Here is a 12,940-nt window from a genome sequence, read left to right on the forward strand (position 1 = left end):
AGATTGATGATTCAGTACAGATTTTTATAACCACTTTATGATGAGTATCTTGACAATTTTAGGAGAGAGATGAAAACAAATCAAGTTTTTGAAGTAGCATGAAATCCATAGTGTTTCTATGCAATACCAAATTAACATGTAGTAACAAAAAATTGTATGGTTTTTCTCCCACAAAGCTAAAAAAGATGAATTCACACAAGTTTTGGATGCAAAGCAGTCCTTTAATAAAGTTTTAACACGTAGCTCTTCTGAAAAATGTGAATAAACAAGCATAAAGGGGTTCCAAATTCATTGTTGCTTTTGATTTCCATATCAAACATACTCAGTTTTAAAAGGATTTTTCATTTCCTGGCAGTCCAGGAAATACCATATAATTTTCAGTCTGAAATTCAAATGTGGCTCTTTCATCCTTCTGCATCATCTGTAGTAAAAGACACTGTGACCTAAATCCTACCCTTAGTAACATTTTTGCAATCCTTTGACTAGATAGCTGTAATGGGGATTAATTTACTAACTAACTGATTCTCTTGATGTGCAAGGAGCAGGAGCCCAAATAATTCCATACTGATCCTGCAAGTCTCATAAGTAAAGAAAAAAAATCCCTAGGGTAATTCTTTCTTTAGTCTTTAAAATGAGCAAATAGGTCTAGATACCAAGGAATAGCTAATATGTTGAATAAGGTGGAATTTTTACTTGAATATTGTCAAGGTAGCTCTACAGTAAGTTGGGTGCAAGATGGTGAGGATCATTATGCGCCTCTCCTCCCCTCCCCTCCTTTTTCTTCTCAGGCAGAGAAGGATCTTGCTTTGCGTGTGGCCTACTGAGATGAGGGGATTTTGGCCAATCTTTCCAAATGGCTACATAAGGGAGAACAACAAACAGATGGGACCAGTAGGAGTTGCAGGAAGGAGCAAAGAAGAAAAATCATGGGAAGAAAGAGATCAAATAGGAGATGTACCAAGGAATGAGGAAAAAAGCAGAAAATTAAGACCATAAATATTCCAGAATAGAGCAATAATAAATTGGACAGCAAAGCAGATTTTTTAGTTTTAGTTTTAAGGTGTGAGACCATGAGAAGGTGTTTTTTTTGTTTGTTTTTTGTTTTGTTTTTTACAGTTATTCAAAATATCCCCAATAATTAGAACTCAAAAGTCATAAAAAAAATAAAACCTTCCTATTACAACTTTCATGTACTTTTTCGAGGTAGCAAATCCTCCCCTTTCAAAGACAAAATTTAAATTGTCCTTAAGTAAGAAAAAATGGAAAATAATATATTGGGGGGAGAGGGAGAGAATGACACCACATACAGCAACCTGTTTGTTTTTTTTTAAAAGGAACACCCTTTAAAAACCTCTTACTCAAAATGTGGTCTGGAGCCTACACAAGAGAGAAAGGGGGAAAGTTTAAAGGAACCAAAAAGCTTCAGGGCCTAACAGTTGGAATTTACTTATTTATTCTTACAGTATCCTCTTACATGATTTCTTTAAGAAATGAGTAAATGCTGTATCATCCTTTCAAAATTTTCCAAGAAAATAAAGCCCACCGCAGTGCAAAGTGCAAAGAGTAGCGTGGTGGGAACACACAACCTGTCTAGAGATGGAAGTCACACTGTTTCAGTTATACCAATATTCTGTTGATAGCAAAGATGTTAATATAATACATAGGCATGACCAAGAAACATTGCAATGGATTTTGAAAATTTGTTTCAGACTTGCTTGCTGGCCCTGTGGATCAGGGATCAATGCAGTTGCTTTGTGCAGTACATATCCATGCTCCTGTAAACTAGAAGGGCATCTTTAGGTGGATTATTACTGTCATAGTAAGTGTGAACCTATGGTTAATCCATACTTAATATGTGTCACCTTTACTTATGTGCATTTGATCCAGAGAATGGCCACGCAGGGAATTAATGTGGGGATTCCAGGCTCTATTCTATACCTGAGTCAGCAGGACCTGCAGGCATTGGACATACAATGCCTTTGTCAGTTCTCGGCAGACAAAACAGCATATCATACTCTGACACAACTAGCAGCGTAGAGTAAAGCCAGTGGGTAGGTTACTTAGGTTTGTAAATGGAAAAAAAAATTAAGTAATTACTGTATGAAGATTGCCTAACAAAAAGCAGAAGAAAAAGCATCATTTTAAACCCCTAGAATTCAAATCTGAGCCCACTGAAATCAGCAGGGATTTTGCCATTGATTTCAATGGATTACCACTACTCTAGCACTTCAGATAACTGTATTTTCCACCAGTAGGACAAAGCACAGCAATTGTGTATATTTGGGTGGTTTGGAATTGAGTAATAACAATATGCAAAGTAAGGGCAGTGCTTCTTAATAAATTGATTAAATAAGCTAAACAATTTGATTCAACTTTTAAATGCAGTCTCACCTGGAAAGTATTAGGGTGAATAAACCATGCAAGAAATAGTTTAACTAAGAATCCACTTATAAAACTGAGGAATAATACCTGGCAGCAATAGGTCAATTTAGGGGCTGTGAAAAAGGAAGCTCACTACAAAGGAAGAACACAAGTGGACAGCCACTTCTGGGTCCAGCAGAACCAGGGGCTGGGGAAGGAGTGTCTATAACACCCTTCTATATCAAGCACATACTATTTGTCTTTATTTTTAAGACCACTCTCAGGATTGGCAGAGGAAGAAAAATATTGGGGGGGGGGGGTGAGCATGTGCACACATTGGGATTAAGGTGGAGCCTGCCAAGATCGGGATCAAGGAGGAGCCCGCTGCACCCGTGCAGCCACCACTTCCACCGCACCTGGGGTTGTTACCTAGTGTCAGTGCCCCCCACGCCAATGAACCTACCACCTCCAGCCCTGCCCCGGCTGCCTCCCCACCCCAGCCCCATACCGCCTGGGGATCTGGAACCAGGGGCCAGAGTGGGGCCAGCCTTGGCTGCACCGCTGGGCCGGCAAGGACGGAGCCCTCAGGACCCCTGCGTCTGCCATGAGTCAGGGTAGGGTGCGGGATGAAGCCATGGCTTATCTGGGGGGTGCGGGGAAGGAGTGGCAGCTCCCCCACTGCATGCGTCCTGTGAGGCATGGGGGGGGGCACATGTCCCCAGATCTGCATGGGGCAGAGCATGCTGTGCTGAGAGGACAACAGTGGTACTGGGAGGTGGGTCGGGGGCTATGGTGAATTTTGGGATGGCTGCACCCTCCCCACCATGGCTGCTTCCAAGCATTGCAGCCACAGCTCCGGCCCCAGCCCACAGCAGCAGCCTGTCCTGCCCCATCCATGCACATCCATGGAGCACATGCCCCACCCAATGCCTCCCGGGGTGTAGCAGCAGGAGCTGCATCCCCCAGACAAGCCACTCTCAGCTCAGTCCCTGCTGGGCAGTATCTGCTCCTCTCCTAGCCCCAGCCCCAGTCCCAGTCCCAGTCCCAGTCCCTTTCTGCTCCTGCTGAAGCTGCTGGAAGCCCTCAGCCAGGCTGCCTTGTGGCCCTACCTCTGCCCCATCCTACCTACTCATATCTCATCCTACCTACCATATCTTTCAGAATATCAAGACAAAGACTTCTCTCTTGTACTGTAAACAGTGCTCATCTTGATTGCCTATTTATATATTTTTGCCAAGCAGCAACATAATGCTTTCTGGCCCTTACACCAGGAAGGTCAGGAAAAAGAGATTTTAAGAGTCCATTCTAAGCTTAGATTGTACATCAGATAGGCAACCATTGATCCTCTGGATAATGGTGTACATGTAAGAGGTCTCGTCGGGTGCCCAATGAATCTGCTTGTGGCTTATGAGCCCAATTTGAGAGCAACACAGCTTGTTACAAGTTTCACAGATCCATGTGTTTGACCTGGAGTCCAAGTTTACAGCATGCTGCTTTCTTCTCTCTCACTTGGCTCCCTCCAGATCAGACAGGATTCTGTGCACTTCTCCCAGCTTTCTACATTGATGTTGAATGCCCTCATATCATTTTTTATACATGTCAGTACTGCCATGAAGGGCAATCTAACTTTCTACAGCTGTCTCAAATGTCACTGTACAAAGTATTCTTGGGGATATGGTCTCCTCTCAATCTGCTGACATGGCCAAGCCATCGCAACCTCCTCTTCTTGACAGTAATTTCTAAGTGTGTCAGTCCTGCATGCACCTCTGTTTCACATTTTGTCTTCCCACTTTATTTTCAGGATCTTACACAGGCATCTTATGTGGAAGCTGTTCAATCTCTCGATATGCCTAATATACGTAGTCCACATTTCTGAGCCATAAAGCAGGGATGACGGCACACATGTTGTAGATTCGCATCTTCACCTTAGTTGATAATTTTCTGTTGTTCCATACACATTTCTGTAATAGCCCAAAATTCTTAGATGCTCTTCTGGTTCTGTCATCAGTTCAGCCTGAAGGTCAAGATTCCTGCTGATCACAGAACCAAAGTAACAAAATCTGTCGATGACACCAAAAAATTTACTCTCCAGAGTGATATCAAATATTGGTTCTTCCACGATTTGGTAGATGACCACAGTCTTCTTGAGATTAATTGTCAACCCAAAGCTCTTGCATGGCTCAGAATATCTGCCCAAGAGATTTTGCAGGGAAGACTCACTGTTGGCGACCAGGGCTGTCATCCGCAAACGGGAAATCTCTCAGACCCAGCTCTTTCACCTTGGTTTTCGCTTTAAACCTTGCAATGTTGAACAAGCCTACAAGCCTCTATCGAGTCTGGTTCAAAGATAAATATCATCATTGCTGTCCTTGAGTGCATGAAAAAGTAGAAGTAAAAGAGCACAGGGGGCTAAGACACGCCGTTTCACTCCACTGTTGATGTCAAAGGCATTTGGTTCTTTGTTTTCATACACTACAGTTGCCTTCATACCTTGATGTAATGAGCAAATGACATTCAACAGTTCAGGGGGACAACTTAGTTTCTTCAGAATAGTGAAAAGGCCCTGCTTGTTGATGGTATCAATGGCCTTCATCATGATCAGACTACCATAGTTAAGATATGTCCATTTCTGTAGCCCATGGTAACTAGGACATTTACTTGAACTCATTAGTAAAACTAAGTTTTACTGAGGGCTGCCTAAGAGGTATAATGAGAGCATACAGGACTTTTTCAACTTTGGGTCCTCAGTATGCATCTAGCCAACATTTTGGAGTGACCAAAAACTACCACCAACTGAGGAAAACCTAGTTTGTGAAATTAGTTAGCTTTATCTTCTAGTAGAAAGCTGAAGGTTCTTAGCATCCGCATCAAAACCCACTACCCGGAATACTTTACAATGGACTGGACTTTAAAAATCATTTTTCTATCCCCATTATGTTGATAACAGACTTAATGCATGACAGCAGAGGAAAATGGTATCATTGCACTGTTTCTACCCAGGCTTATCCACTTAGTATAAATAGGACTTTATTCCCAGTAGTAGTCAATAATTCCTCTCATGAGCACTATTTACGTTTTCAATAAATAACAACTGCTGTATTCATTATGAACATTCTTAACAAACATGTACAATGGCATTAGAATTAGGCACAGCATCAGTATAAATTGTTTTATCACAATAACATTTTAAAAAGCCAGTTTATTTTTTTTCTGCTTGTTTTCTAAAAGGTCAAGAATTCAACTGTTCAGTAAAATTAATTCAGTTTACCATATGTCTTGTTTACACTTGGTCTGAAGTAGTATAGTGAGGATTCCTTCTCTAACCTTTATAACATTTCAAAGGCATCCCTTCAAATAAAATTCTAGAGGTCAATTGTTGATAAAAGTTCCAACATACCATTCAGAATTCACACCTGAATGGCTTTAATCTTTAGTTTTGAAAATTCAGGTTGCTTCCCTGTTAAGAAACATAGTCCTGAACAGAGAAAGTACCAAAACAAGATTTAAGTAACCTGAGATAATTTTAAATATTTCTAAAAAATGTTAATGCATCCTTTCAGATAGTGATGACCACAATGAGAAATATACAAAACGCTATTTATTTTAATAGTTGTATCTTTACACAGTGCTTCACCAAATGAAAGTGCGGTATGAAGTACACAGTAGATTAAACACTGAGACAAAACAGCATCAATTAAAATAGAGTTATCAGTACACTGTAATACTGCCATGTCATCATCATCTTACAATGAAAGAAAAGGAGATACACTGTTAGAAAGAATTTCCCAACATCAGTACAATACATTAACTTTACAAGAGAGTTTATCCAGTCCTGATGAAATCTGTATGTACAGTGTCTTCTGAATTCCTACAAAACATGTCAAGGGATTTTACTGGCCCTAAACTAGATATTGTAGTGTTCTGTGGTGTTCTGGGAAAAGTAACAATTCAGCTAAACTATGATATTGGCTTCATTAGTCCTTTACCATTTTAATTTAAAACTGCCAAATTATTTCAAACTATAGAAGATAAACCTCATAATGTAGTCAAACTTCACTGAAAAAAAAGTCCATTTGCAGTACTATATGTCAAGTTTTTAGCATTAAAAGATTTACTTTTCTAAAAACAGTTAAAGAAAACGAACAGACTCATAGCCATCAATATGAGAATTGTTTTCAACAGCACCTAAGGACATAGGAAGCCTCAGTGCCTGCTACTTTTGAAAATGGGACTTGAAATAAAATTTGCCCAAAGTGGTTCAGGAGTCTGCATATTGAACACTTCTTCCAAGTGTTTCTGTTTTCACAGGATGGGACAGCAACCAATGTTGGATCCAGCCTGCCGTCAGGGGACTTTGGCAGTGTTAGGTGGCAGGGCACCTAGCAGCAGATCCAAGCCATGCAATTCTAGCCTGCTGCCAATCACTGTTGAAGTTCTAAAGTCAGAAGGGACCACTGTGATCATCTTGCTTGACCTCCTGTACTATGCAGGGCATACAACTTCCCTTGTTAATTTCTTTTTCAACTTGAGCATCTTTCTCAGAAAAACATCAATTTGCTTGTGATTTAAAATATTCCTGTGGCAGAGAATTCATTGTAGCCCTTGGTTAAAGTTGTTCCCAAAACCTTATATCTAGTCTGCATTTGTCTACGTTCATCTTCCAACTATTGGATCTCTGTATCTCTTTGATAGATTGAAGACCCCTCCATTCCTGCTCCCCATATAAATGTTTACAGATTAGGCTCGAGTTAACCACCTTTTTTTGAAACTGCACTAAACCACTGGAGATCCTTGATTATTCTGATGTTTTCTAAACTTGTAATTGTTCCATTGGGGGTGCTTTTCTGAACTCTCCACTTTTTCCAATATCCTTCTAGTGGTACAGATTATCAGAACTAGACACCGTACTTCTGAAGCAGTTGCTTGTACTACTTCCTAATAAGTACTTTGAAAATAGCCAAATGGTGACCAGATTCAATTGCTTTCTTTGAGCCGTCAGAATAAATGGTTATACTGAAGTTTAAGGTAAGAAAAACAACACTGAGTTACATGAATAGGATGACTCAAGTTGTACTATAAAGCAGAAAAAGGAAAGAATTTGAATAGTGTAGTACTCTGCCATTTTAAATCAGGTGGCAATACTGGGCAGTAGTGAAACTATGTTTATTTGGATATCTGATAAATAAGCCTACGATGCAAGACTTAAGACAATCAGTCAAACACAGTGCTGAATGACTTAGAAGCCACATAAACAGTCAGTGTTAATAAAAAAAAACACAACACGTATACCCCAGGTGAACTGCAGCAAACACACTCCAGATCAAAAGAAAAAAAATTACAGTACTTGTTCCGTAATTGACAGAGATAAATTGCATGTGTTGCATTATTCATGATCGTGGGAAAGACATATCCAATGTATGCAACATAAAAACCCACACCTTTAATAATATTCTCTATGAAAAGCCACAGGTTGAAGAGGCATTGCATCTTGCAAGCAGTGGTCCAAGTGCTACTACCTTAGAAAAATACTCAGTTTGGAACTGCAGGCTCAAAGAAGAAAGATTGTTCAGATGAAGGTAATTGCCACGGGAATGTAACTCTCTAGGGATCAACTGGCAATTGAGCATGCACTTTACACCCCCGAAGCCTTTGTTCCTACAGAAGTGAAATTTTCTTTTGAGCATTGCAGGTACTAGTGACAACTAGTAATGCTTCTGAACCCAGCTGCAACAAATTATGATTAAATTATTAAGAACATGATTGTTCAAGAACCAGCTGGCAAGAGTGATCATCATAAGGTAAAGTAAAGTAGTTCTTTTCATGCCAGGCAGAATCAGCTAAAAGAAAAATAAAATAAAATTCAACATCTTCTGTGAGAGGGCATTTCAAAAAGTTATGCATGTACCTACAGGGATTGAATGAAATAAGCATACTAAAAAAGTAATCTTATATTTTAATAAGAGTTCAAAATGCTTTATCTTAAATGGAACTAAAGGAAAAACATCTGTAGAGATAAGCCTTACACAAAAGCTAGTGAGAACTGGTCAGAAGACACAAGACACTAACCAAGAAGGCCAAGAAAATTCTCAGGGTGAAAAGACCTTGAAAGCAGGCATATTTAAGGGTGTCCCTACACAGCAAGTTAAGCCACAATTGCACCTTTGATAGGAACACTGGCTGCCAGCAGATGTAGAAAAAAACACCCAAAAATGGCACTTTAAACTTGGTGCATGCCCAGAAGAGTCAGTGCATTAGTTGCACTCAACTCCCAATGTCTTTAGTATGGCATTTTTTGTGATTTTATCTGATAGCGGATTTAATCAGTTTTGGCTAAACGCTACAAAAAGTCCCACTGAAGAGCCCAATCTATACAGATGCTGCAGAGCCAGGTCAAAGTGGGAGTTGGACTGATAACCTCCTGGGGTCCTTTCCAACCTTAATTTTCTATGATTCTATGAAGTAACTGCTGTTTCTGGTAAAGTGTGTTATTTTTGGCCCCACATCTTTCAGCCTCCACTCATGCTAGCTTTAATCCAGCTAGAATGGGTAATAATAGTACTGAAGCTGTAGCGACAGCTTCAGCATGGGCTAGAAACCAATGTCTGAGCTTTCCAAGGAACTTGGTATGGCCCAGGTTGCTGTGCCACCAAGGACCACATCTTCTTAAATACCACACATTGTAAGTAAAACACACACATTGTTTTAGGAACACAGAATGTACAAACTATTTTTTTTTTCCAGTCACAGCTGACTATGACAGTGGTCAAGAAGTGTGGCATCCCAGGAGACGGTCTAGGTAAGGCAGCTGGATCTTCCTAGTACAGGACACCAACAAGGGTAGGATTCACACCAGGGGCAACATGTAGGGGGTGCATGCGCACCCCCTGAGCGTGGCTGTGCACCCCCTACAAAAAGGCATCCCCAACACTGTTGGTGGCACCTGCAAGCAGTCACCACTTGCCACCCCACCACTGACAATCTGTAATCCCCATGCCGTTCATGCCTCAGACCCTTGCAAGGGCAATAGCAAGACTATTACTTCTTGACTGTAAATAGGTGACATGCCCAATTGCTAGTTAGAATATAGTAACTTGAAGAAAGAACACCGCTTTTTCTTACTTTAGATATTTCTAGCAATTTCTTTGCATGCCATCTTCCTGATACAAAGCCAATATGGAACTATATTGCATTTGCTACGTAACATGTCACTATGTTTTATTTGGAATTATTATTTTGAATAATTAGACAAGTCTAAAACTTTTCTTGTGACCCCACCTGGTTCGCTCCAGAATGCTATGTCCCCGTTTTGAACTCTGACCATGTGAGGGTAGTATGGTAGGTCACCACACTTCACCCATGCATAAATGCTCTCTTGTTCATATGTTGTGCTATAACAAATTTTATGCTTAAGAGATACTGACTGACCTTTCAGAGCTAAGTAGGCTTGTGGTATTTAAGTCCTGATCCTGGAAACGGTCAGGACAGATTAGATCAATTAAATCAAAACTTCAGATCTTCAACATTGGAATAAGCAAGGTTAAAAATCAATAAAACTAGATCATGCCAAACTAAATTTATCTTCTTGAGTTTGGTAAAGCCACTGATAAATAGCATCCATCCATGTTATTTTGTGAAGCACTTAAGCGTTATAGAAATGCATGATTTTTCAAAAGTTTAGTCTGGAACATGTATATAAATTGCATAAAAAGGGTAACAAAAAATGGCAGTAAATGATGAGAAGTCAACAGTGTAGCAGCTCAGAAGTCAAGTACTGGGGCCCCCAGATTAGGTTTTTTTAATCTAAAGGTAAATTATACAAAGTTAGAAATGAGTACATAAAACAAATACCATCTGTAAGAACGAGGGCTTATTAAAATGGCTAATGGATATTAGCATGAGTCATTGTAACAGTAAAGGATTTTGAATCTGAAATTCAATTGCTGGCTAAAGACCTGGAAATCACAAACAATAAAAAGGACTTAATGTGCGTTAGCACTAACGAAGATGGGAATGTATTGTTTACCTGCAGTAAAGGAGGACAAAAGGTTCTCAGGATGCATCAACTGGGTATATAAACAAAAAAAGGGAAATAGTCTTTAGGGCTGTACAAATTCTGGAGTAAGTCCAGAAAACAGCAAAGATTTTTTAAAGTTATAGGAGACTTCACTATGAAGATAGGTTTAAATCTCTTCAACTGATTCAGTTTATAATCTTCTCAGTTTATCGACTAGGTAAGAGAGATGCCTGAAAATGGGTGGAGATGAATTTTTAATGTACATACATTATCTAAATCAGAACTTTAAAAAAAAAAAAAAACAGAATAAGCATCTCACTAAACTGAAAAGGAACACAGATGAGAGAAGAAGAATTATGTGGAAACCAGTGGTGAAATGGAAAATAAATGGAGCTGAATACGTATATGGTGATTCTTGCTTTTATTTACAAGGTTAAAACCAACTACTACATTTGAAGTTTAGAAGGTTATACCACGATCAGCAAGGGTGTTTTTTTGTGCCCACCTTCCCCTGGAAGATTGAGCAGAGTCAAGTTAGGATAATATAGGAGTGTCATATTTGATCAGTTTCCTGTCTCTGCAGCAACTTAGAAACAATCTTTCCTCACTCCTGTGCTCCAAGACTTTGAACACATTACCAGAATTCCTTTAATAACTTTTAAAATTTGGCTCTCCAAAGTTCTTCCTTCAGCACTCAAAACCACTAGATCGACTGTAGATCCAGTAATGGTGAAGGGATAAAAAGTGTTTTTTCCCTTTTTCTCAGTATATTGACTTCAAGGGATTTGTATATCAGCTATTGCACTTAAGTAAAATTCAGGCATAACTAACCTGCAACCCAAGTAAACACAAGGCTAATGTAATATTAAATAACCAGAGACACTATCAAGTTTCTGAGCTTACGTGTATGGAGGAGATTTTTTTTTTAATTTCATATCTTGTATTACACATCATGTCTGGTTATCCAGGCAACAGGAAGATTTCAAGGAAAACAACTTTATGTAATTTCTAGATCAAACAAGAGTAATTCATTTAAACAACCTGCCTCATAATGCATGTTGCCTAACACATAGCTTTTGAGAATGTTTCTTAAAACAGAGATCGCACAGCAATTCTACTGTATAAGAAAGTTTAATCTACTCCCAAATGCTTCCCTGTTCCTGAGATTCCTCCACATTCCTTATTCCAGCCTGGAAAAACCCCATCATTCCATTTCCTCCAACTATTTCCTCACTCCAGTTAGAGGCCCAGTGTTATCTATTTTATAATCCTCCAGAGAACCTGTCAACTAAGTGCTAACCAAAGTTTATACAACTGCCTTTCTGTATGCACCTTCTCTCTGTAGGCTGCAATGTTCAAAATGAACACAAGAGAGATTTAATTCAACATGGCAGCATCACCATCAGTTTTATTGTTAAAGGTGACATGATGCACCAATTGTAAAAAAAGTGTTGGGCAAGTGTAACATTTTAAGAATGAACCATCTGCGTAAAGTTACCCAGTGTCAGGAACATCATACCATAGTGCTAACAAGTAATAAAACCACCTCCCAGTTTCTAATTCACAGATTTTTAATCACTGAGCATCAGCACCAGCCACACTTTATAGTATTTCCAAATGCCATATAATACAGGGTGCATTCCAGCAAGATTCACAAGGGGAGTTAGACAACTGAATCATCTAATGGGGATGAGGCAAGTTTGTATTGGCTATACTGAGCTATCCCTCCTGAACTACTCCTTCCCCTCCAGCCAGTCAATAAGACACATTACACCTTAGGTTGCTCTGACCTAAGAACATTGCACCTTAGACATATGCCGATTTGCAAAAAGTGTGAAAACTGGTCAGTTTTAAGACAAATGATTTATGAGAGAGAGTAGTTCATAATCAGTTTGTCCAACTACACACAGTAGGACTGAACAGGCAACTGATTGCCACAGAATATTTACACACTAGGGTCTCTTCTTCAAAGCCTTCATCCAGTCATCACGTTTAAACTGAGAAGTTAAAAAAAAATGTTGGTAACTTGTATACATACAGCATTTTTTTTTTAAAAATAGAACATCCAGGCTAATGGATTCATCTTGGTATGATCATCCTTTCTATGGCACAGATGATGTGATCCCAGTTTTTACAAAATATTGCAAGTAGAGTCACTGCAAAGAAAGTGCAAATGATATGGAAACGGCTCTTCATCATAGGCGCTATGAACTTTGCAATAGTTGAGACGCACACTAATATGACTGCCATGAAGGCCAGGATTACATTTATACATTTTCCCAGGAGTACTTTGGCATTAACAGTCTCCGACTGCAGTGCTTGCTGTTCTTGCTGATGGAGTTCCAGCTTAGAAACCCGGGTCTGGCATGATTCCAAGGCTTCCTAGAGACAAAGGAAAATAAGACTCAGGGGCAGCTGCATTTCCACACACAACATTTTCTCATTTAGATACTGAGCCACCTCTCAGATAAGATGAAGTGTAATGTATAAATTGCCTAAACAAAACTGCACAAATAAACGTTAAAAAATGTATACACCATTGTCTGTTGAAGTATAATCTCCCTC

The 12,940-nt window shown here is 39.4% G+C and overlaps 1 protein-coding gene across 2 annotated transcripts in view; it reads right to left on the reverse strand.

The window, feature by feature from the left end:
- Positions 1 to 5,782: 5,782 nt before the first annotated feature.
- TMCC3 (transmembrane and coiled-coil domain family 3) overlaps positions 5,783 to 12,940 on the reverse strand; it is a 208,547-nt gene continuing 201,389 nt past the window's right edge. For both annotated transcript variants that reach the window (XM_090042706.1, XM_090042705.1), the window contains exon 4: positions 5,783 to 12,757. In XM_090042706.1, coding sequence (XP_089898832.1) covers positions 12,455 to 12,757 — 303 coding nt within the window. In that variant the 3' untranslated portion in view covers positions 5,783 to 12,454. The remainder of the gene's footprint in view (positions 12,758 to 12,940) is intronic.

This window comes from Crocodylus siamensis, chromosome 4 (genome assembly GCF_052110815.1).
Source record: "Crocodylus siamensis isolate JL-2025a chromosome 4, ASM5211081v1, whole genome shotgun sequence".
NCBI lineage: Eukaryota > Metazoa > Chordata > Crocodylia > Crocodylidae > Crocodylus > Crocodylus siamensis.